This window comes from Lygodium microphyllum, chromosome 8 (assembly GCF_053477565.2).
Source record: "Lygodium microphyllum isolate KBCC chromosome 8, Lygodium_microphyllum_v1.1.10, whole genome shotgun sequence".
Classification (NCBI taxonomy): domain Eukaryota; kingdom Viridiplantae; phylum Streptophyta; class Polypodiopsida; order Schizaeales; family Lygodiaceae; genus Lygodium; species Lygodium microphyllum.
The window spans coordinates 34,025,898-34,051,971 of record NC_141142.1 but is presented as its reverse complement, the minus strand read 5'-3'; the positions used below and the strand labels follow the sequence as shown (position 1 = coordinate 34,051,971).

At 40.9% G+C, this 26,074-nt stretch overlaps 1 protein-coding gene and 1 pseudogene across 2 annotated transcripts; one reads left to right on the top strand and one right to left on the bottom strand.

Moving 5' to 3' along the window:
- Positions 1-9,638: 9,638 nt before the first annotated feature.
- MAGO (mago nashi family protein) lies at positions 9,639-24,494 on the bottom strand. Of its 2 annotated transcripts, XR_015691574.1 has the most exons (4): positions 24,225-24,494; positions 10,555-10,731; positions 10,028-10,308; positions 9,639-9,921 (listed from the first exon to the last, which is right to left on the bottom strand). XR_015691574.1 is itself a non-coding variant. In XM_087682768.1 (3 exons), exons 1-3 carry the CDS (start codon positions 24,438-24,440, stop codon positions 10,249-10,251), a joined length of 453 nt encoding a protein of 150 aa, XP_087538894.1. In that variant the 5' UTR covers positions 24,441-24,494; the 3' UTR covers positions 9,927-10,248. The 2 variants fall into 2 exon arrangements, 1 of the variants encoding a protein (XP_087538894.1); XM_087682768.1 differs by lacking the exon at positions 9,639-9,921 and having other exon boundaries at positions 9,927-10,308.
- On the top strand, positions 17,495-19,917 carry LOC148032138 (uncharacterized; annotated as a pseudogene).
- Positions 24,495-26,074: the final 1,580 nt, after the last annotated feature.

Sequence of the window (26,074 nt, the reverse complement as noted above, 5' to 3'; positions counted from 1 at the left end):
GGAGAGGCACTTTTCATATGAAATTGCTCTTTGGTTAGGCTCATCTTGCCAACATGTCTGTGCATTCCAACATCAAACAAATCATCCTTGCAGCAATCAATAACACGTGGATGCATCAATTAATGATACAAATCAGCTCATGAACCTAGTACATGGCCCTCATTTAGAGCATGTGCTCGTACAATAACTTCTTCATGATCATCATTATACTCAACCTGCACCTTGAATGAACAACCACATTTTTTGGAGGTTCTTAATCTACGAATTTGAGAGCCCTTTCAAGTTATGCTACCACCGCAATTGCATGCATATTCCACTGTCATCTTGGAAGCACCATGATTTTTGGTCGAACAAAGCATGCCCAATATAACTTTGTGCTCAATCATTATCTCTTGAAGCTTGCAGTCTACAAGAGATCTATCTGACACAAGCTCCAAGATGGATGCTCTTCTTTCCACCCCTTTGCTACGAAATAAAAAGGAACCATTAGAGGCACATGACTTTGTAGACACCTTGCAAACATAAGAATTGATGATCTCTTTCACATAAGAAAGAGGAATTCCATGCTTCCTCACGTTGATACACCACTTGGATTTGAGTCTATTGTCACATTAACACTGTCATGAGAACCCATAATCTTGTTTATATGGTTTGCAAGGACAATGCTATCCCAATCCTCCAAACATGCAATATGAAATGATGGCTCCAATTTCAAGGCCACCATCATCATTTATGTCAATGCAAAGGCTTTGTTTGATCCTTCTCTACTTCTTCAAGACGAGCAACTCCCTTTTGTTGTGTTGTTTAAGTACCTCCAATGCGATGACTTTCTCCCCATTCAAATCACTTAGCATCAAGCAATAGCTCTCTCTATCAAAAGAGAAGCACTTTGAAGAGGTAAAGACAATCCTTCATCCATATCGAGGTCCTCAATCTTGATATCACTCTCTGTGGTCCCATATCCATTAACTATACAAGCATATATCCCCAAATAATCATAACAATGGCACATAGCATCTATTGGAAAGATAACAGAAAGATAAAAGAGAGAAATGCACCTTAATGTGAAAGCCATCACTACCAAATCGGAATGACTCTCACCCCAATAGATTGGGTGTGGCTCAAATAAGGATCCTAGAGCTTCAATCGAGACATTCACCCAACATCACTAATGTGCATAGTTTTTTTTAATAACAATACCAAGAGAATTTTTTGCGCAAACAATTTCAAACGACTTTGGAATCCTAGTTGATCAAGTTTACATTCTTTGGTCATTTTTTCCTAATCTGGTTGGTTTTACTTTTGCTCTAAGTCTATCCACAAGACAAGATTCTCAAGAGTCCACACCGATGTATTTAATGTAGATGTGGACCCCACAAAATTTTGAACTACCACCTAACACCTTTGTTGGGGCCCATGCAATGGCAACCCACCCCTTTTCTCACTGGTTGAGTTTACATGCTTGGTCAAGTTTACTAAATTGGGATAGGTTTACTTTGTCATAAAGTATTAGTCACAATGGCCTCATGTGATTGTGTGCATTTTCATCTGTCGATCCCAACTCCCCGAGGTCTTAAAGACCCCATGGGATACAGTGTTGAGGCAATCCTAAGCTCTCATACAGCTTACTACATGGGAGGTGGCCAAACAGATGCTTTCTCACCACAAAGCCACCTCAGAAGATGTTGCGATGGGATAAATTGTGGAAGATAATGCACCCCTAATTCATTACACACTTGCGAGCACTCTATGCATAAATGGAGCAACTCAGAGATTGCTGGTGGTGAAATCTCAATCTCCTAATAATCAAATCCATTTTCAATCATTGAATGATTAGCCTATTGAGTCTCAAGAGGAGTACATGCTTCGAATTGAAGCAAATCCTCTTGAGTACAACTAGTTGCGGACCTCTTGGTGGCTGATTCCTTACGAAGGATTATGGAAGACAAGCCCGATGGAACAACCAAGAAGGAGGTCACTCTAGACGTAGAAAGGTTTGTGCTAATGTTCTATGATTCAATATGACAGTTGTGCTAGGTTTTTTGACAGAGGCAAGCTATGGCCTCTGTCAAAAAATCTATGGATATAGCTTCCCGGTTCAATATGATAGTTGTGCTAGCTTTTTTGACAGAGGCAAGCCACCAAAAGCTATGGATATAGCTTCCCGATTCAATACTATTCTTAAATCTGATTATTCTGTCAACCACATTTACTGTGGTTGGAAAGGGTTCTGTGAAGTGCTTTTGAATAATAAAAAAGCACCTCAAAATGTTTTGGCTCAATGAATCTATTTTTGGGGATTGGATCTAGTCTACATTATGCCATGGCAACCAGTTGAAACCAAAAAGGATTGCTTCAAGAAGGAGTGTCCGGTTTGGGTGGAAATACCATATCTGCATGGTATCTCTAGAATGCCTAACATTGCAAGAGGACTTGGAAGGCCATTATACATACCACCACCTCTTGCTAATCCATTTAGGAATAGATTTTTCTTACTTTGGGATACTAATGAGGCAAAACCTAACTATTTGGATGTTGATATTCCTAGTGTGGAAGAAATTAGATTCAAGTTATCTTGGAACAAATTTGTGGGGACTTATTATGGCTACGGATTATAGGGACACTATTATCACAGCTGCCCAAACATCAAGAATGAAGTACAGCATGAAAAACCATTGGAGGGCAAGACTACCTAGGTTGAAGTGGCTCCGGGAAACCATCAACAAGATGGAACAAGCAATGAAAATCAAAGTGGACTCACAAATGAAAATAGTTGGCAAGTTGTCAAAAATGCAAAGACAAAAGGCAAACAAGAGCATTGGGTACCCAAAAGCACGCTTGCAAAGTCACCACAAGTCAAGAATTTCTCAAATTGAGCAATTATTCCAAGATCAAGTAGGGGGAATGCCAATGCTTTTATGAGCCTTAATTGTATTCATCTTGAGCAACTTGATCAGAGCGCCCAGGCTTGGATACAAAGCTTCAAATGCTTTCTGCTTATGATGGGGCAAAGCCGTATGGTGTCAACCAACATGGCTAATTTGCAGCCCAAACACACCCAAACGAAACAACCAAGAAAGAGGCAACACAAGCTCAAAACTAGTTCAAAGAGCATTGTAATATTGAGAATGGAAGCAAGGGCTTTGAGAAGCTTGATAATACTGATACATGTACAAGTAATGAGGGAGCTAGACCAAATTATCATGGTTTCTTACAATATAAAAGGCCTGAATGGAGAAGCCAAGCTATCAATTTTTTAGAGATGGATCTAATCTATCTCAATCAATTTGATTTTGTTTTGATTCAAGAATATAAGATACACAACAATAGCACGTCCTATCAAAAGTGAAGCAGCAATGGAAGTGTAAACATTTGATGTAATAAACTGCCAAAACACAAGACAAAAGAGAAAGGGAAAGAAAGAACACAATACAAATGAAAACTCAGATGTATGCTTGGGAAATGGAATCCATTTATCCAACACAAGACAGTTGCATACAATAGTGAATCACTGGCTGCGTGGGCACCAGCATTGGCTCCTCTCTCCACGGAGTCTCTACAAGTGTGATGGCAGATGAGTCACTAAGTGAGGAGGAGCCTAAATATATAGGTTTTTAAAAAAGAATAAAATGTTGGTCGGCCAGCATTTAATGCTAGTTGATCAATAATAAATGCTACAACTGACCATAAAATGGTACAAATAAAAAATGCCTAAATATCCTAAATAATGTGCCCAACCTCTACATGTGCAGACTCACACATAAGCTAGCATATATGCTAACACCCTCTCAGATCATGGGTGATCTGATACAATACAATGGTACAATGAGAATGAATCATAAACCATACAACAGAAAATCACCAAGTAGAACCATGGTTACCCAAGCAATGGGTGATCAATCCACCACCAAGGTGCCGCAGAGAGAACCTGATGTCAATGTCAAGCGTACCAACTCCTGAAAATAGAGAAGATCATAGCATATCTCTGTCTATCCTAATGTCTCTTAGTAGCATACAAGACCATCTCCTCGAAAAAATACCTCTAGAACAAACGTGACCATGGATTCCCCACCTTTGGCCAGACCGCCAAAGTGTCCCCTCATGTGAGCTCAAGACTAGGAGCTAAGGCCACTCTCTATCAAAGAAAAAACCGATCATGAACCTAGATGTCAAGTCTAGCTCCAAGATTTGAACGTGCTAGACTTCAATCGATGCGTCAAGGAAGTCTCTCTTTGGATCCTATTCATCTATATAGATGTATAGATGAGGCACGGTTGCCCCATCTCACCACCACTAGAAAGCAACTAAGGAAGGGGCCATCAATCCCTTCTTGTGATCCAAAGAAACTAATCATTTCCACACCTTAGACTTCACACCTTGGACTTATCCTTGGCTGAAGGATCGAAGTCTGAGTCGAATACAAATGATAACTCGTCTGAGGAGCCCACATTCCATGTCGTCTTCTTCTCCTTCTTCCTAGAAGCTGCAAACTCTTTGCAATCCTTCCATAAATAACATTTTTATCCACATTGATAACACTGGGTCTTCGACTTCTTTTTTAAACCCCTCTTTGAAGCTGTAAGAGCCTCACTAGAACCTAACAAAAGCCATCCCTGTAATCGCAAAGATGCATCATGCTCAAGTAGAATCGAGGTTATATGTGTAAAACTGACAAGAGTGGATTATGTTTATGCCCTCATTCGCCACTCTATCAAACATCGGAGGGGGTTTGGAGAGTGTAAGGCCAATAAGATGAGCTTCTAGAAGGGTAGACTGCATTTGCCAAAGCTGGTATTGGATTTGGGTCATACGAAGTAAAAAAGACTAGATAGTATCTTTGGCCTCAAAAGGAATTTACTGGAGCTATCCATAAAGAGTAACTGCCCTCATGGTGGAAGGGGCCACGTACATTAGCTGCAACTTTGTCCATACTTCAAAAGATGTCCTGCATGAGATAACCGCAGGTAGGACTTCTTTGGAAATACACCGAAGCAAGGTTGAGTAAGCACGTGCATCGTATGAATCCCATGTAAGCACCGCTTCCTCATGGTTGTCTTCATCAAAATCAATTGGAACAATAGAAGGCCACTCAATAGCTCCACAAACCACATACCATAACTGCTTTTGTATAAACCAAGCTTGCATCACAACACTCCATGTAAGATAATCAGGTCCATGTAACTTATCATCAATGGATGTGCACAAAGGAGCCATCTATAAATGGTTTAGAAAAAAAGTAGAGAAAATGTGTTTGGAAAGGAAACAGAACCAAACCACAAGCACAGACTGTAAAAAATGAAAGTTAACATACAGTATTCACCAAAATCTGACTAAAACAAGAAGAAATCTGCTGAAAGAGTCAAAAACTCAACCAAAAACTGCACGAAATAGCAAAAACGACCTAATAGTACAATCGCCCAACCAAGAGATGCAGAGACACCAAAATGCAAGCTAGAACTAACACGCATGCAAGAGAGGGGCTGACACAAGCAGAACGGATGCTAATGTCAGCAAAAATGCAAGAATAACATGTCGTCTAGTTGGAGCAGTAGACGCCTTATCAATATTGGCCAAAACAATCCTGAAATCAGCAAGGAAAACACATCAACAAGATAGAACTTGAGCTTTGATACCATGTCAAAAGTGGAGCATCAAGGGAAACGAAAACATCTGCTGTAATAAATTGTTGGAACACAAGACAAAAGAGAAAGGGAAAGAAAGAACACTGAAAAACACAATACATATGAGAACTCAGATGCATGCTCAGGAAATGGAATCCATATATCCAACACAAGATAGTCGCACAACAGTGAGTCATTGGTTGCATGGGCACCGGCACTGGCTCCTCTCTCCATAGAGTCTCCACACGTGCGATGGCAAATGAGTGACTAAGTGAGGAGCTTGAATATATAAGCTGAAAAACGTGGAGCATAAAATGCTGGTCAGCCAGTCATAAATGCTACAAATGACCATAAAATGGCACAAATAAAAAATGCCCAAATATCCTAAATAATGTGCCCGGCCTCTACATGCACAAACTCACACATGATCTCTCTACATGCACAAACTCACACATGGCCTGACATATCTGCTGACAGGTCCATCTTTCACTATAGAGATTGCATGTGCTTTGCTAGTGATACAAAAGGTGGAGAATCGCACTGTATAACAATGGTCAAGAGCAGCTGGGATCCAATGCTCGAATTCAATGATCAAGATAGAAGAATGCTTCAAGTCTCACTTGATTGGGAAGGTGAAAGAATTGATATTGTCAACATATGTGGCTATAATGATTCTACGCTAAGAAGAATGCAATGGACCACTCTTGGCGCATTGGAAACTGAAAGATGCCTAGTTGGTGGTGGAAGCAAATGACATCCCCCCTTGCTTCTAAAATACAGGGAAAAGAACTGGTCATGTGGGAATGGGCAGCAACTCAGTTGGGTATCATCGACACTTCAGAATACCTGCACGATTGGAGCCCCAGCATTAACCTTTAATTCTGTAAGTCACGCAGGTTACTGGGCTCGCCTAGATCACTGGTATTGCTCAGGCGATGGCTCTTGGCTACCCCTTGCTAGTCAATTGATAGCAGAATTTTACTGCTTTCTCGCAGATCATTTTCCTGTTGTATTGAATCTAAGTTCTTTTGAGCTTCTCAGAATAGGAGGCACAAACTTCTTTTTGCAAATCCAAGGCACTTTAATCAATTCGCATTTCAATAAACAGCTATTGGTGCTGTCGAATCTCTTAACCAGGAAATACTAAAATGGACCTTGCGATCCATGAGGAAAATTTGTTGATAATATGCAGCAATGCATAAGATTGTAAGGAATTTGTTGATAATATGCAGCATAAGATTGTAAGGAATTTGGCTTTGCAGGAAAGAGAGGGAAGAACTGAGCTGGACTGAGGAACTCCTCAAGAAATCCATAGAATTGGCAAGTAGGAAATTGCATGAGGAAGAATTGGCCATTCTGCAGCCTGCTACAGAGATCAGGCAAACTGCTATTCACAGGGAGCTGAAAAGGATGAATCTTATCTTCAATAGAAACCTTATACGAGATCCAAACTGTATCTCCTCCGATTTCATCGCTGGTCTGAAGAAAAAGACGCTTTGGGAGAGTTTCAGTCATCCTTAAAAAACAAGATGGAAGCTGGCTTTCAGACCAACGTGAGGTGCTCAACACATGAACACAATATTTTGTGGATCTTTACGGGTAAAAAGGAAATAGTGACCAGCATGCTACGAATTCACTGCTCAGTAATATGGGAATAATCACTGATCAGGTCAACAATGAGCTAACAAGAGAGTTCACTGAGGAAGATTTGCTCAATGCCCTCAAGAAAATGAAGTATAGGACAGCTCCTGGGTGTGATGGACTACTGCCCAGAGTTTTTCAAACACTTCTGGCCAGAACTGAAGGGCCTGATTCTTAAGGTTGGTTAATCTATATTGGAAAATGCTGGAAGCTTCCCCTCGTCTTGGAAAAGAAAGTGTAATTATTCTCCTCCCAAAGCAGCCTCTGTGTACAGAAATGGCTCATTGGTGCCCCATTTCACTCATGGTAACTGTCTTTAAAATTTTCACCAAGGCTATTACTTGCAGAATGGCTGTACAAAGGTGCATTAATAAGTATCAATAAGGGTTTGTAAAAAGAAGATCCATACTTAAAATGTCCTAGATGTAATCATGGCTGCTAACTGGTGCAATGCTACGAATCAGAAAAATGTTTTTCTGCAGCTTGATGTAAAAAGGCTTTTGATAAAGTCAATTGGTATTATCTCACAGAGGTCTTGGTCAGGATGGAATTTGATTTAAAAAATTTTAAGATACAAGTTCCCTCTCTTGATAAACCTCCCTTGCCAGCCAAGATTCAGGTCTCCCTCAAGTTGCACTGATTAGTGTTGACTTTATCAATCTTGAAACCTGAGGCCAGCTCGTGCAGCTCAAGCAACTTAAGTGCCTATCGTAAGTTGTTTTTCTCGGCTTCCAACACAAGTAAAAGATCGTCTACAAATCCCTGACCAGCAAGATGCTTATCCTTACAATTCACCCCATGTATCCTCCCATTTTTGTGAATTCCTGAAGCATGCAAAAGAAGGGGTGTGTTGCTGCTGCAAACAATGGACTTAAAGGACAGCCTTGACAGACTCCTCTTTTAACTTTGAAGGGATCCACTAAAGTTCCATTAGCAGAAACAAGAGCCTCTGTACCTTCTCCAAGCATACAAAGGAGATTGCCAATTTTGAACTCTAGCTTACAAGATAAACTGGAGGAGATGGGGCTACAAAAGAGTAGAATAGTTGTGCGTCAATCCATTTGGAAAGCCAAAACTAAAAGGATCTTTGAGGGGAGCAGTCGTGAATTCTCTTGGAATATAGTCATACAAGAAGTCAGTCATTTTGGAATTTGTCATGCATGTTGGGTGCAATGAAAAGTACGGATCTAGTCAAATTGTCAAGGCTGTTTGGCTAATCGCCTACTCCAAGCATGTAATTCAATTATTTATTAATGTTAATAAATCATATTTTCACGTCCAAAGACTTCCAATTTGAAAAAGAGCAAAAAAATTATGTGGAACTAGAGACAATTCCAAGTTCATCCTCAGTCATATCCCGTGAAACATTTGCCATTTTTAACAAAATAACAGCCAAATAAAAAGGCTATCTTGTGATGAGCTAGCTCTTGAGGAAGTAGATCTTGTTGGACCCCACCCAATGCTTAATGCTTCATATCTTCTCAAAGTACAGGCAAGTTGATCTCCCTCAATCTAGAATACCAAGATCTTCTTGCATAGACTTGCAAGGACACGAGTCATATTGCACATTTTAGTGTGAAAAGGTCAGCCAAAGATAATCATATATCCAATGATCGGCTAGCTATTACACAAATAGTCAATTTTGTTGCATCGTGAAAAAGAAATCATGCCTAGTGTTCATTGTTCAAGACCCTATCAATGTAGAGGAGGTGAGTTTAATATCCATCATCCTCAAATACCAAGATCGCCTTGAATGGACTTGCAAAGTCTTCACAAGATTCCTCCTAAAGAACTCACACACCCCATCCTTATGTTATATGGAGTAAACCTGTAGTTAGAAGCCATATCCACAGATTATAATTAATAGCTTTGCTACAGTGTGTAATATACCTAATAGCTCCACTACAGCATTGCACAAGCTCCTCATTTACACAAGTTGTGTACATTTCCATCTATTTCATTTTTGTATTATAGATTAATGGTCTTCAAACTATGTTCTTTTTAAAAGTCTAAATCTACTTGTGTCAACTTAGTTTTGTGAGACTTGCATGTTTAATGACAACTTGATTTGCTGTCATATTTAGAAAGTATGACACAACCAACTGATAAACAGCATCTTCAAAGTCTCAATCTTGGCTTAAGGTAAGAAACTATCATCAAAACTATATTTTCACTACACCTTACACTATTAAGCAGAACAAATTAATATAGCACAATACATAAAAATTTTCAAGTGCACACCATACTTCCTATAATTATGGAAAACCAGAGACTTACATGTCCACTCATCCAGAGCATGGCTTGTGTGTGTTATATTTACTTACATACTATTACAAAGTTACACTATGTCATGAAATATTATAAAAATGTAAAAGCTATTGCCTTGAAGACTTTCAGAAGCTTTCTAAGTTGTCAATCTTTTGTAAGATACCAATTCACCAAGAAGATAACATAGGCTTTCAGAGGGCAACGTACTTCTCTTTTAAGATAGGCAATAATCAACGCCAAGTGAATAGAGCAGTACTAATCTTTCTGATAAAGCACTTTTTAGTTTTTCTAACATCACACAGTGATTAAGTTGAATAAGTCTTTGCTTCCAATAGCAAACTCTCCAAGCTGCAACAAACAGTGAAGACTAACAATGCTGCTTACCAAAACCCTGTATTTTAAATAAAAACCAGCATTGATATATCAGTCGAAAGGTCCAAAATGTACAGTAACTCTTACAATCAATTTTCTCAGGAAGTAAAGAGTGGTAAACATGCCTGTCTGAATCAAGTCCACTGTTTTTGGCTTCTCGGTTTACTGAAACAACTCTGAATGAATGTCAAAATCCTGCCTTACAGCACAATGCAATGGCATGCACATGCAACCTAACAAGCCTCTGGTACTACCCAAGTTTATAGCTGGTGTTTACAGCAGGATTAGACAACCTAGTGATCTATCCTCCATATTTACTGCAACCAACAAGTATGATTTGTTCTCTCTAGATGGGCTTGATCTTGAAATGTAAGCCAATAAGAGAGAAGACGAAACATTTTAAGTCCTGCAAGAAGAGACACGGTAAGAGTTAAAGCATCCGTCCTTTGCCTTTGACCATTGGAACATAAGATAACTCCTTAGTTGCAATTCCTTGACTCAGCAACATTATCAAAACATGAAGACAGAAAACTGTCTCAAAATCATGCTATACCATCTCAAAGTTATCTTATGTATATTGCTACACACAAGACTCGTATGAACACGAATAACACACAAGTCTGTAGAAGATTCATTAGTCTGTCCAACATACCTGGACAAGGTAGTAGAAAATGCGTAGCCCATCAGGATCTTTGCTATTTTGGACATCCAGAAGAGAACCAATCTTTGAGGTTGTAAAAGAGATGTGCTCATTTCCGATCACAACTTCAAGCTCTTGACAGCCCACTCTATCAGGCTCAGGCCAATTATTGTCATCTTCCTTCATGATCTGCATAAAAAATAACACAGATTATGACAAGGGAATACAATTTATCATCAACCCTTCTTTCTTTTAGAAATATTCAAATGAAAAGAAAACTCGGTATATAATAGCTGAGACAAATACTTGTGAAAGTTTATTTTGACACTCAGGAAATTTTATAATTCAATAGTAAATATTTTCTTGTAACAGCAGACGTGTATTGCTTAGGCCAGAGATAACCAGTGCCATGCACGACCCCTTGTTAGATGGCAAAGCCAAGGAGCCCAGAGAAGCTGTCTCGGATATTATCCTTTGTAGGCACTTGATAATTGAAACTATCTCTGAGTCAATGCAGGACTTTAAAGAGCTCTAAAGCTTTTAGCCCATTTATGCCGATTTGGTCAGTTTAGTTAGTTGTGATTTGTCAGTGGTCATGTTCATCTACCAATTGAGAACCCTATACTGAATCAATAAGGGACATCAGAAGCTCTGGAATCATGTTCGTTTAGGTCTTTTTGCCCATTTTGTTGTCAATGTCCTTTTGGGCCCGCCCGTGTTTTTTGGACCTTGAACACCTACTTTGCTTTACGTCATGAGCCTACATTACAACAGCCTGGAAGAGTGAGCATGTTGAATATGAGTTTGGATCATATGAGTCAAGGAGCCATTATGACTTGAATTCTTCTCTAGTATCAAAAGTGTGTTGGAAACCAAAAGGATATTTTTTGGGAATGACTCTGAGGAGTTACACCAAGGGGTGGGCTTAGACCCTAGACCTTAAGGAGAAGAGATGCATGAGGGGCATGAGTGAAACCGGTCTATGACTCACATAAAGCGGTAGTTCCTTCAATTAACACCTGGTCCTTTCACACACATACAAATAGAAACCTCACTTCCTCACTCATCACCAGATTGGCCCCGAAGACCAGCACCCCTCTCGGTATTTCTTTGTCAAATTAAAAGATGGAAAGATACAAAAATGAAATGTTCCAAAATACATAACCTGAGAACCGTTGGTTTTCATCTTTTCTGAGTAAATCCCAGCTGCATAAGGACAGTACAGACAGTACAGCATGACCAGAACAACATCCCTTTTAGGAAAGCATATTCGGTGACCAAAACTCAACGGTTCATGCACAGAATTGCAGTCTGCAGATCTCTGAATTCACTGTTCTTACTGTCCAGCATGTCTGTGACCAGAACAGCACTAAATCAGAGCTGAAAATCCCTGTTCCTGTGTGGCATGGTCATTACTTCCTTTAGTTCCTGCATTGGAGAAGCCAACAGGCTGCTCCTGAACCTGGACAGTGAGGCTCTTGCCTCAGCAAAAGTGCAAAGAAAACATAGAACTGTACCTTCGATGGAATCAGCCCATCTTGCAAAGCATTTCCTCTCAGAATAGAGAGAGAGTTGATCAGAGGGAGCAAGCTCTACCTCCGTACATGAGTCAGAGACGATGAAGTACTCTCCATGGCTGATGAAACTGCAGCAATCTGCCCTCAACTCCTCAAAACTTTTTTCTCAGATTTGCCCCTTATGCCTATTACGTTTCTTTTAATGCTCTCTCTCTCTCTCTCTCTCTCTCTCTCTCTCTCTCTCGGGAATTTGTGCCACATGGCATACATGTAACAATTTTCCCGTTTAAACCTTATGGTCTAAAATTCTCCATGATCGGTGCAAAATTTGACCTCAGCACAAACCAAAGAATTAATCCTCATGCAAAAACGAAGATAATGATGACATAAAAGCTGCGGATCGGCCTTGGAGCGCCGATATCCCAACTTCGACTAAAGAAACAAGTCGATCTTCTCGTTCTATGCACGCAGAGCCTGCTTGAGGCCATACAAGGCCTTCTTCCACCTGTAAACTTTCCCATCCGAGGATCCAAAGCCAAGAGGCTGCTCAACATAGATCTCCTCCTGCAAGTCACCATTCAAAAAGGCCGACTTTACATCCAACTGATAGACAAGCCATCTCCTATGACCAACCAAGGCAAGAACAACTTGAATATTCGCCTTACCAGCAGTGAGGGCAAAAGTATCATGGAAATCAATGCCTAGGCACTGAGCAAAACCTTTAGCAACAAGGCAAGTCTTGTGCTTGTCCAAAGAACCATCGCTAAGGTACCTGGTCTTGAAGACCCACTTGGCACCAATCACCTTCTTGTGAGAGGGACGAGGCACAAGAGACCAAGTGCCATTCCTCTCAATAGCCTCCAACTCGACTTCCATGGCCTTCCGCCAATGATTAGACTGCAAAGCCTCCTTCACGGAAGTGGGCTCACGATCCTACATAACACGGGTCAGCAAACAATAGTTGGAGCAAACAAGCTCCGAAGAATGTACCTGGTTCCTCCGTGCCCTCCGTGGTTCATCCTGCGGTTTCCACTCCTCAGGAACCCCCTCAATCCCTGAATCTCGAAGTGTGTCACGAGCCCAACAAGGAGGACGAACCTCTCCCCATCACTCTCCATCTGCTGAAGACTCGGGTACATCCACCGGCAGAAGCTCCTCAAGGGTAGCCAGTGGAAGAGAAGACTCTGAATTAGAAGAAGAATCTCCATCAAGAGGCTCTGACTCCAAAGAAACTGTCTTGGGAGCCCAACTCTCCCCTCGATCTCCAAGGACAGGGTGCTCCTCACCCCCCTCTGTGGCCAGAACTTCCACGAACCGCACATCTCGGCTCATGTAGACATCCCGCTTAACAGTATCAAACAGACGATAACCTTGGGACCAGGAGCTGTAGCCAACAAAAACTTGTCGTCAGGAAGCCGCCTCGAGCTTATCACACTGCATCTTCGGAATGTGCACATAAGCATCACACCCAAAGATCCTGAAATAAGAGACATCAGGCTTAGTCCCAAAGTAAGCCTCAAAAGGTGCCATCCTGTCAATGGCCGAAGTGGAAGATCAATTGAGGATGTGAACTGCGGTAGCCACTGCCTCGGCCCACAGAAACTAAGGTGTCTGTCGATGCTCCATCATGGTGCGCGCCATCTCGATCACACTTCGGTTCTTCCGCTCCAAAATGCCATTCTCTTGGGGAGTGTTGGTGTTAGCAAACTCCTGGTGAATGCCCCTATTTGCACAAAAACAAGCAAACTCATTAAACATAAATTCACCTCCCTTGTCTCAACGCAAGGTCTTCAGTCGCCGGCCAGAACGGTTCTCCTCAAAGATAAGCCAATCCTTGAAGCGAGAGAAAGCCTCCAACTTCGAAGTCGAGAAATAGGCCCAAGTCATCCTGTTGTAGTCATCTACAATCAACATGAAGTACAAGCTTCCCCTGAGGGACTCGATCCTCATTGGGCCACAAAGATCCATAGGTACAAGCTCTATGGGTAAAATAGACCGCCTAGAAGCTTTGTTGGAAATCGCATCCCAATGCAGTTTCCCACGAATACAGGAGACACATGGCTGATGGCTCACCACTATGTCCGGCAATCCTCGGACAAACGACCCTCGCAATGCCTTCCGAAGGTACTCGTAGTTCAAGTGGCCAAACCGAGCATGCCAAAGCTTGGATTGTATCTGAGAAGTAAGAAGAAGAGAGATAAGAGCTGGGGAAGACTTCAACTTGTAGATGCCATCCTCCTCATACCCCACAGAGAGAACCTTCCTCGATCCACGATCAAGGACGCGAACAGTATCATTGTCAAACTCCACCAAGAGACCAAGAGCACAAATCTTATGGACCGAAAGCAAATGATACCCCAAGCCTGGCACATGCAACACCTCGGAAGTGTGGGCACGACCATATCCATCTGGAATAAGTTACATCTCACCCCGCGCAGCAATAGACACAGAAGAGCTGTCTCCAATGAGAATCTACCCACGCGAAAGTCGCAAATGGGCAACACCATCAGAAGGAGTCATGTGCCGTGAGGCACCATTTTCCACAATCCACTCTCGAGCCTAGGGAGCTGTCATCGCAGCATCAAAAGTCTTCGATGTAGAGTCCTCAGTGACTGCTAAGTGTAGGAAAGCAACTGATGAGGGTGCAACCACCGCTCCAGAATCCTTCGTGTCCTTCTTGGTGTCCTTGTCTTTGTTGAGACAAGCCTTCTTCCAGTGTCCGGTCTTACCACAAATATGGCAAGTCGATTTCTTCTCCTTATCCCTCTTAGATTTGTTGTCCTTCTTCTTCTTCTTTTGGTCCTTTCCCTTCTTCTGAGAGGCTTGACCAACCAAAGCCTCCGATTTGGAAGCATTCTGTCCCTTCAGTTGTTCCTCTTGATCCAAGACCATAAGAACCAACTCTTCCCACCAAAGAGTCGACTCCCGCCTTGATGCAATAAGAGCGGAATAAAGGTACCGAATCGTGGCGGTAACTAGGTCAGTAAAGTTATCGCCATGTCTTTGGAGGAAATAGGCATCCTCGCATTTTGAACCTACATCTGAAGCTACCGAAGCTTATTGATGTGTTCCCAAAGCGAAGAAGACTTATTCACGGACAAGGTCCGCATCTGCACCTCCAAAGAAACCCTCTTCATCAGGGTCGTCCGGTTGTACATTTGGTCAAGCTCCAGCCATATCTCTGGAGCCACCGTCAAGTGCTCGATGTGAGCTATCACGGCTGTAGTGCAAGACAGAAACAAAAAAGATCGAATCCTGGCATTCAATTTGTCCCAATGAGACTGGGCCTTGGTCAACTCCGCACGAGCATTAAAAGAGAGTTTGGACTCATCCCTCACCGAGGGCCTGTTAATCTCCTCCATCACCAATTCCGCCAAATCATAAGACTCCAAAATGGCCAACATCATCACCCGCCAGATGCGGTAATTGTCACCATCAAGCTTTTGATCCGATGGAAGAGCCAGTAGGACACGCACCTTCCCGTCCATGATCGCTTGGAACTTCAAATCAGACTCTGTAGAGATGTGAACTTGCAATACCTACAAAAACACAAAATCAGCTCCCTCTAACTGTGTAAACACAGCCTTCTAGGGCTAGTTCCTTCGCTGCCCAAATCTTCTTTACCCGCCGGAGGCGATAAAAAAGTAAAACCTGCAATGGAAGGCCTCAAATGCAGCCTTCCTCCCCTTTGAACAGCAATAACCTGCAGCAAATTCACCGATTAGACTCCTTTCCAGCACGCCCACACTCGCTTCAGCCTTGATCCGAAGTGCAACCCTCCCGCTCGCCCTCAAATCCTAGAAACGCAACCTTGTGTCGCACTGAAATCTCCTCTTCAAATAGGTTTAGCCCTCAGTCAGTCCATCTTCACCGCTCTGATACCATGTCAGAGTGCAGCGATGTAGAAGCGTAGGACATAGACTGAGAGAGTGTGAACACAAAGAGGAGAGAGAGAGAGAGAGAGAGAGAGAGAGAGAGAAAAGAAGACTGTGTAAACACAAAAAATCTGCAGTGTAATATGATGAATAAGAGTGCAGAAATATACAAGGGGCAGAGGAAATATTTGCGTATATCTCCAACTTGATGACCTCGATCTCCGTCAGCCCGAGCACATTCTGTCTCAGCCAACAGATCTCAAGATCAGAATCTGAAAATGAATGAATATTGGAGTGTGCCACAAACTAGCTATAAATAGCCAAAAAATAGAAAAAACAGCACCAGGTCGGCTGCATTTAATGCAGCCGATTGCAGTAAAAAACTGTCCGACTGCAATAAAACTGTCTGACTGCACGCTACCACATGGCACCTGCACAGTCTGCTGAAGTGGCTGCTGATGTGGCATTGCTGTACTCCGTTGTCCACCAACTATCCACGAAATGACTGTCTAACACACCCCTTTCGATATTTCTTTAACTTAATTGAAGAAGAAGTTAATGTACAATGGGATTCTTCCAATCCCTTTCAATATTTCCAATCCGCTTGTTGTCCAAAATGACCAACAAGTCTTCAATCTGATTTGCCACTTGATTCGGCAAACAATTAGCCTTCACCCGCTTTCATAGAGATGTAAAAATACCCCCAAATTCATTGATTTGCTGATCCCTCCACTTAAATTTGACTAAAAATAGTTGCATCCCTATTGAATCCAAGTCTTGGAGCTTCCAATTTCTGGCATGCTTCTTGAGGCTACTACTAACCTCTAATTTTTGCAAATTAGGGTTTACAACAGAGAAATTCGAAATTTCTCAGCCTCTAGTAATCTCAATGTTGTAATCTTTGGAACAAGGCTATAGAAAGGCTAAGAGATGAAAGAGAATGCTAAGAAGAGAGAAAATTCAGACTTTCTTTGCAAAGAACTAACGAAAATCAGCCATTTACTGTTGATACGATGTTTGTAGATGTTGTCACCTGCTGTTGATTGGTCTTCTCCTACCCTTGGCTACCTCAGAAGGATCTTCCAACAGCTACAAAATCAAACTAGTAACATCTCCCCCCTCTCTCTTGCAAGTTGAATACACTAAAATACCTCTCTAAACTCTAAGGACGTTTTTCAGTCTTACATGGGTATTTTTGACAAGTGGTAGTCTTCCCAAATGGTTTTTCTAGCATTATCCATAATTAAATAATAATTTTTAGTCTTTAATTATTGAAAATTAATCTAATAATTATTTCGATGCCTTGAGAAATAATCTAACTAGCCAATAATTAAATTGGCTAGTTAGGTACCTAACCTAGGTCAACCACTTGCACCAGATACCACCAACTACCTATGCGGCATAACTTATAACAACATTTGCCTTTCACATCCCGTTATTTTCTCAGGTCCCGGGTTCGTAAATTTACTCTAACCCTAGTTACACCTCACGTGTGCAACATTTACTTAACCACGTGATTAAAAATTAATCCATGCACTTCATGATGCGCTTGTGGGGGAGATGGGTGATTTTTTCACACAAGATAGCCAGCCTACAGGGGGCAAAAAGAGGGCCCATGTCATGCAAGAGGTTGATGAGAATGATGATGCACATGTGTTGAAACTGAGTACTTTGCCTTCACGTGTGTCATCTCTTTCGTGGGTGAAAAAGAGAAAAAGTGGCTGAGATGGAGATTGCTCGCACTCTTGTGGAGTGCAACATCTCCTTCAATGTACTGAGTACTGTTCAATGGAAGAGAATGGTGAGGGCCATAGCAGAGGTTGGCCACACAAACTCGTGGTCCGAGGTGGAGTATAATAAAATGCATACCACGATGCTTGAAGAGCAAAAAGCCTTGATAGACAAGGCATTGGTACCTGTCAAGGCAGGATGGCAATCTTTTGGGTGCACCATCATGTCTGATAGTAGCTGGAGTGATATGCGTAGACAACACATTATCAATATTTTGGTGTCCTCATGTCTTGGCACATACTTCTTGCGGGCTATGGATGTAGGAAATGCAAGAGAATCCATCAGTGCTGAGTTTATTTATCACCACATCAAACATGCAATTTTGGATATTGGGCCACAGAATGTGGTCCAAGTGGTGACAGACAATGCTTCAAATTGCAAGCATAAGGGTGAATTGGTCGAGGTAGAGTTTCCTCGCATTGCTTGGTCTCCTTGTGCTGCACATCGCTTGTACCTGCTGATAAAGGATATTGGAGAGTTGCCATGGGTGCAACCTCATGTTGCGGATGCCACGAAGATTACTACATTTTTCAAAAAAACAACATCAGGCTTAGGCCATCTTCAAGAGCCATAGTGCACTTGATATGGTGTGACCCTCGAAGACCAGGTTTTCTTATATGTTTCTGGTCTTGTAGAGGCTTTTTAGATTGCAAGACATAGTACTACAGACTGTGGTGGACCCAAAACGGAGGTTTATGCACCATGCGCAAACAGAGGCCACTAGATACATTCAGCGGAAAGTGCTTGATGAGGCCTTTTGGACAGAGGTACAAAGCTTGACAGTCGCATTGCAGCCTATCCATGTCCTCCTCCAAGTCATAGATATAGAGGGCTCTACTCCTAGACTGGTTTATCATCTCTTCATGAAGATGAAGCGCCATATTGCCGCCTGTACGACATTGACGGAGTCTTGATGAGTGTACACTTGGATATTGTTCTTGGCTAATTATATTAATATTAAATAATATGCACATTGCAACAATATGTTTAAAGTTATATTATATAATGACTGTTGGAATGTTGGCTTGTCAATTTGTAGCTGCGGTGACATCCTGGCTATTGTAGAGCGGCGATGGACGTTTATGAGCCATCCCATTCATGGGATGGCTGCATTGCTTCATCCCTTCTACAAGAAGCTGTTTAGTGAGAGCACTCTGCTCATGCAAAAAAACCAGTACATCAGCATAATGTACGACGAGGATGAGCAACTTGAGGTTCATGCAGAGATGGTGAGTTTTATGAACAATCTAGGACCATCCTTTGCTAGAGCGGTGGTTTTGAGAGAGGAGGCGACGAAATTTCCTCTCACGTAGTGGCAGAGCTATGGAAAACAAGGTCCTCCAAAGTTGACTTGTCTTGCTCTTCGAATCCTCTTGCAGATACTCTTGACTCTTTCACAATTGCATCCATTTTTAAAGTTTAATTCATTAAGGGTTTTGACTCCAAAATCGTATCATGATTCGTGATCGTAGGATTGTTCTGCTGGTGCTTATGAGCACAATTGGAGCGCCTATTCCTTGGTTCACGCGAAGATCCGCAATCAACTTAGTACCGCTCAATTAGAGCAATTAGTGTATTGCCGAGCTAACATGAAGCTTGTGCGAGATTATCATGCTCTGGGGACACCGAAGCATGTATATTTAGCTATTGTCCGATGTCGTACGTCTTTTGACACATTTCAATGTAATTAGGTCATTTCTTGTGGTTCTAACTTGTCGGATTTTGCTTTTTCACAGGTAAATCCGACCCGTGTGAAGATAGTGCTAGCCTCTACTGGGGATGACGTGGAGCAACGTGTTAGAGACGAGCAAGCAAATACTATATAACTCCTTCATACAGAGTTGGAGAGCATCGATCGCTATGTCACAAGGTCACGTGCACAAGCTTTGGCGATACCTTTGCGTGAGGAAGCTGCAGATTCAAAGAGCACTAGACGGAGGAGCATTCGTCAGGGAAAGCTGCATGTTCGTACTACGCAACGGACTCGGGTGAATGACACTCTCATTCATACTTAGAGAGAGCTAGGAGATGATGATGTAGCACAGGGATCTCATGATACATCTTTCACATCATCACATGTGCCCGTGATGGCAGAGCCTGCTGAGTATGACGACAAGGGCAATGTCTTGACAGATGGGGACTTGCTCTCTTCTGGTGCATCGTCGTCATCCTCATCTGATGAGGAGTTTTGACTCTTAGATCACGTTTCATTGTGCAGTCTAGACTCTAGACAAGCCCTTATGGGCCTTTTGAGGACATTTCTATGATGTGGTGTTGCAGCTTGCTATGTAGTATGTGCATTGTATTCAATTTGTTTTGATGCATTTGCAACCTTTTAACATGGATGAGAGTCGAGACTTTTGTTGTGTAAACACTGATTCATCAATTTATATAGAGCTAAGAGTGGTGATTGGTGATTGAAGATTGATCTCTAATTGAAAACTAGTTTTGATATCTGATGTTTGATTTCTGAAGTAACAAGTTTTACAACGTGCGGCAAGGGTTTTGTGCTTACTAATTGAATGTGTATTAGCAAAGACCTAATTAGATTGTCTTGTAGGTCTCTTTCACAATTTAAAATGTATTTGGATCTTTTTATACTTATTTTGATATGAAATGCCATATAGATTGATATTTTTTACAATGGTACGTATTTTTTACGTACACAAAAATTTTATCTGTACGGAACAAGGCACAAATATGTATTGTAATTACGTACAATACGTACACATCAATCTTGTTTGAATGACTTTGAGAGTCTATTGAAAGTTCTTAGACTAGAGTGAAAGGAGTCTGCTTTGCAAGGATATGCTTTGAGTAAAGAGGATTGGGATTTGAAATTTAAGGAACCAATGATTATGGGAAAAACCATGAGAGAGAATGTGGAAAAGACACTAGAGAGAATTTGAGAACTTGAAGGAAAAAGGCAAAGGGAAGTTGAAGCAACAAAAGAAACTCAACATGTTGAGACAAGTGCCTTGATTGAAGATATAATATAAAAAGAAAAGATTGAGCCATCTTTAGAGGATCTTAAAGAAGAGAAAAGAAGTCGATTATCATTGGAAAATGTTGTTGGAAAAGAGAGAATACAATTTTCTTTGGGAAAAAAAGAGAATCGGAAACTTGAAGACAACATAGAGATTATGGGATGTATAGTTGTTTTGAGAGAAGTAGAGCTATGTGAGGAAGTAGATATATAATGAGACAAAACAATCCACAAGAGAGACCATGTCCATTCAACTCCAAATGTTTCAATAAACAAAGAGAAGATCTAGGGATCCAAAAGGGGATTGGATGGTTGATAAGTCCTCCCTATATAAAGAAAATTGCTCCAAATGTTTAAATAAACAAAGAGAAGACCTAAGAATGGATGATCAGTCTTTCTTGTATAAACAAAGATAAAACCTGAGGATCCAAAAAGGAATTGGATCGTTGATAAGTCTTACTTATATAAAGAAAACTACTGCACATATATGTTTGTAGGCTAGGGGTTGGGCTAAATATGTGATTTTATTTTTATTTTTTTGTAAAATCCTTACTCTCTGGTGAATAGCTAGGTTTTGGAACCTTGAATAAATGTATGGTTGTTGCTTTGTTGATTTGAAAATCAATAAGACTTAAACTTTTTCAGACCAAGAGTTCAAATTATGCTTTTAATTTGGATTTCCTTTTGCATATAACATTTTCTTGTCAAGCTTAAGTGTTTGTAAAAGAGCTAAGTAACAAGGAGAAGAGGTATGCTTTCTAGAACCTTAAACTCATGCACATCACCAGAAAAAGAGGGACACAAGCACTTCATTGTATATTGTTTTTGGGCACAACATCAGGTTTCCTTATATCCCAATTGATATCAACTCCTTCCATGCAAATAGGGTAATGTATGTACATGCACCTTTTTATTGCACTACACAACATAAGGACCGTTGAGGCTAGTTGCATGTGCACATGAGGGTACACCATCAATGAGTGCTCACTTTCTTAGCACATCTAGGATATTTGCTACTAATTAGAAGTTCTAGAATGAGATGGAATGAGGTTGCAAAGATCATAAGGGCCATGATAGTCTACTCCAATTGAGAGAAGAGAATTGATGACCTATGTCTTTATAGAATAAAATCCTTAAGAGAGTGGGGACGGAGTGAAGTTCAATCATCAATTGAGGGGGTAAGGATTCGAAGAGTAAAGAACCTTAACAATAAGCCAAAGAACTTGTTGGTCACTATCTTATCTTCGATCTTCACTACAAACACATTGACACATGCAGGGACTTTTGATTATATCGTCCTTATTCATCATCATTGTTGGTTTTTCTAATCTTCTTCCTCTTACTCTCCGATTATTTTTAACTTCTATTTACACATTCTTACTTTCACTTACATTGCAAATTCTCACAAAGAAATTGAAAATTCTCTCTCTAATCAACACTCTCTCTCATCCTCCAACTAATTTTCATACTTAATTTTAACCATTTTCAACAAAATCAGCCATTGGAGATACAAATTTTATCTAACCTTTTCTATAAAGCCTAATTTACAGCAACAATTGGGGTTTACCACCTCAAGAAGTATGCTCACAATTAAGGCCCAGAGACTAAAATTTCAATCACTAAAATTGAGGTAATTTCAAGAGATTCAAGTGGCCAATCAGCCAACAAACATTTGGGACTGAATTTATCACCCAAGGAGCATAGTTGAAGGCCAATCCCCAAGCAGCATTTGCTCCCTCCTCCACGGCATGTAATGCCAAGGAGCAACCATCTCTTTGCTCCTTGGTACCACGATGTTCTCTCAAAAGCCAAGGCAATCGAGCCCTATGTCCTCTGTGTGAATCAAGAGACTCCCTAGGGGTTGAGACGAGCCGAGGCATGGGGATGAGTCATCGACTCAAGATGGTTCCTTGTTGACGCATGGTGCCTACAAGGCAACTAGGTGCAAGATGAGCCCAATATGACAAGTCGTGGCAAGATGAGACACCCAAGGTACCAAATAACCTGTGCTATATCAGAAGCCCAGTCAGATTCAAGAGCGAAGGACGAGCCACAATGCAAGTGGATATCTTGTCCCAAGGGAACCATTATACACTGAGGTACTATGCTAAGGCAATACAACATGGTAAAAAATGTCAACCCAAGTGATCACCGAATGAAGGCTTGAGCCCTATGGGACATGTTGTGGTGTCAAGGCAAGAAAAAATCCTACTTGACCCTCGAGTTATGTAAGCTTCTGCCATGCATGCTAAAGTATGAGAACCGGCCAAGATGTTTGGTGCTACGCATACAAGGAGCCAATTCGTTTGAAGGCTTACTAGTCATTCTTGATAGCAAGAGACGATTGGAGAGCGAAGGAGATTCAAGGAACCTTAGTATATTCCATCCAAATTCAAATACCAAGTTAAAAAAACACCGCAAGGGGCGCCAATTTTTTAGGCTAATCGGATGTCTATCATCCAAAATTACATGGTAAATTGTGCATTCCAATTTTATGTCACTAATGACTTGCTATTATTGTAGGAAGGCTAGTTTCAATATATACCAACAACTTCACCTAAAATTTGTAAAACAACACCAACAATGATCTTATTTTAGTTTACTAGCAATCTGTCATTATTCTTTTATATTATTCCAAGGAAGCGTTTGAAGTGTTTTCTTGTATGGTAAGATATTTAGGCCATCATCATCACTATCTTTAGCGCTAATGTTAAGAATATATACCAACAATGTCAAGAAGACCAAATTACAATCATTGCTTCACCCAAAACTTATAAAAGAACTTTCCTTGAAAGGAAAGCTTGTGTAAGCTACTAAGACCATCACCATCACCATAATTGTCACTTGTGTTGAGGTTATATGCACATGCTCAAAACTGAAATGAGAATACAGAGTTATTGGGGCTGCTAGGAAATATAATTTAAAACACTTTGCTCTCACTTCATTAGAGATCTCTACCGTCCTTCATATAATGTAAAAAACTTGGTATAAGGCATCAAAACATTATTCTCATTTTTCACGTGAAGTAGAGTTTGCAACAGTTTCAATAATTGAGTTTGCAGCACTTCTCTACATTGGTTTTCTCAACTTCCCTATGATATAAAACAGACCATATATAATTCTGTGCTGTTCCTTGATGTCAGCTCTGACAGATGAACTTTCATGAAAGACTAAAGCTTGTCTTTGGATTTCTTGCCAAAAATATGAAAAACTAGCTGATGGCATCACAGGAAAGGCTGTGCCGCAGTGAGGCATCCATACAACATGACCTTTCATGGTTACCGAGCTCTACAAGACAAGTTACACCTGCAGAAGGGACCCTAACCTAACACAGAACTTGGGAAGACAAAACGAATGACTTTGTCTTTGCAGATTTTAGCGAAGCTGTGCCGCTTCTAACTAGTGAGGTATACATTCAGCGTCAGATTTTCATGGTTATAGACCTCTCGTGACGCAGAAGGGAACCCTAACCTAACAATGAGATTGAAAAAGAACAAAGAGAGAGTGGCCTACCTCGCTGTCAATGATGATACGGCGGCACTCACGGAGAGCAGCCTGTGACAAGAAGACCTCCTTGCGGATCATGGTGTCGTTCTTGTAGTTAGAATTGTTGGCGTAACGAAGCTTGCCATCGGGCCGGAATTCGAACTCCAGAAACTCGTGACCAAACTTCCCTTTGTGGCCGACATAGTATCGGACGTAAAACTCGCCGAGATCAGGATCCGCCATAGCTCTTTGCTCCTGTTTTCCGCCAAATACATTTGCCCCGCGCGTCTCGCTTCCCCATATTTATACGGCTCATTGACCTTGACATTAACATTACATCGAAATTATTATTATTACTACTATTGGTATAATTATCATTATTATTATTTAATTATTACTACCGCTAGCACTCCTTGATTTATTCCAAAGTGCCTCATTTAGTGTTTTTATGAGCAAAGGGAAGCAATCCTACATGCAGCACAAACAAACGAATATCATTTTTCATACACGTAATAAATGGTGTCTCTACATGTAATGAGTGAAAAACCCTAACAATCACAAGACCTAAACCATAATGTTTGTAAAACATGAACTTATATTTATAATATCTTCATTTCCCATACCTTCTTTGTAGAAGAGCTAAGTAGTGCCATAAAGAAGCTTCTCCCAACAACAAACCTCAATTGGTTCGTGAATACTTTATGTTGATATGTGGTCGTGAACCACTAATTGAACTCCTCCTCATATGGCGAGTGACCCATAAAGTAAATGAAAGCCCCAAGAAAGGCATAGTTTGCATGCCTTTGCTGATGCCCTACAAACATAAAGACACAAATGCCTTGAAACATGTTTTCCCTTCCATTATAGCTTCATCGTGCTTTCATTCATTGAAAACCAATTGTTGATATGTGGTTGTGAACCACTAATTGAACTCCTCCTCATATGGCGGGTGACCCATAAAGTAAATGAAGACCCCAAGAAAGGCATAGTTTGCATGCCTTTGCTGATGCCCTACAAACATAAAGACACAAATGCCTTGAAACACATTTTCCCTTCCATTATAGCTTCATCGTGCTTTCATTCATTGAAAACCAACTGTTACTCCCTAACCAAGGACTCCATTTCAACCATATCCTAGTCCCAATAGGAGAAACAGAAGCATAATCAACTCCCATTTGTGCCCCTAACTAGGTGCTCCATGTCACTCATATTCTAGCCCCTAGAAAGTGTAATAAACTTCTAATCAACTTTCATTCTTACTCCATATTCTTGACTCCTGCCATTTTGGTAAACAATGTGGTCATGTTGTTAAGGATTGCCCCAAAAGGGAGACATAGGAGAGCAAGGATGACTTTGAAGTCTTAGAGGAGGCCAAAGAAGCAACAAGTGTTGTTGAGGCAAGTTAGATACACAAGGAACTTAACCAAACTCACCAAGACAAGGGAGTGGTAAAGCATGGTAAAGATGAAGGAAGCAAGAAGGAGATGGAGATACAATAGAAAAGTCTACCTTTACTTGCTAAGTCTATGCACAAGGAAGGGAACCTACAAAAGCGAAAGGAGGCAAGGGTAAGAATAAAGAATATATTGTACCCAAATATGTTTTCCAACAAGGTCAAGGGCCCAAAGAAATCTAAAATTTCCATCAAGAGACTTGCAAGGCTCCCCTTGGTGGACTATAACTATTATGCTTCTTTGACATAGGAGATGGCGCTCATGGATAATCCTTTCTATTGAGATGGTATTTGTGCCAAATAAGTTAGTTGCTATCACTTTTGTTCCTAGGGTAAAGAGTTTTGAAAGCATACAATCAACACTAATTTAGGAAGCAACATTAGAGAATAGGCTATTGACCATTTTGATGAAACCTCCCCCAAA

Bases quoted from the DNA above. Each gene is read 5' to 3' on its own strand.
- MAGO (XM_087682768.1), bottom strand. From the start codon at position 24,440: ATGGCGGATCCTGATCTCGGCGAGTTTTACGTCCGATACTATGTCGGC. The intron at 10,732-24,224 runs GTAGGCCACTCT...TTTTTTATGCAG, and splicing joins GTATCATCATTGACAGCGAG to ATCATGAAGGAAGATGACAA. The intron at 10,309-10,554 runs GTATGTTGGACA...CTCTTCTTGCAG, and splicing joins TTTTCTACTACCTTGTCCAG to GACTTAAAATGTTTCGTCTT.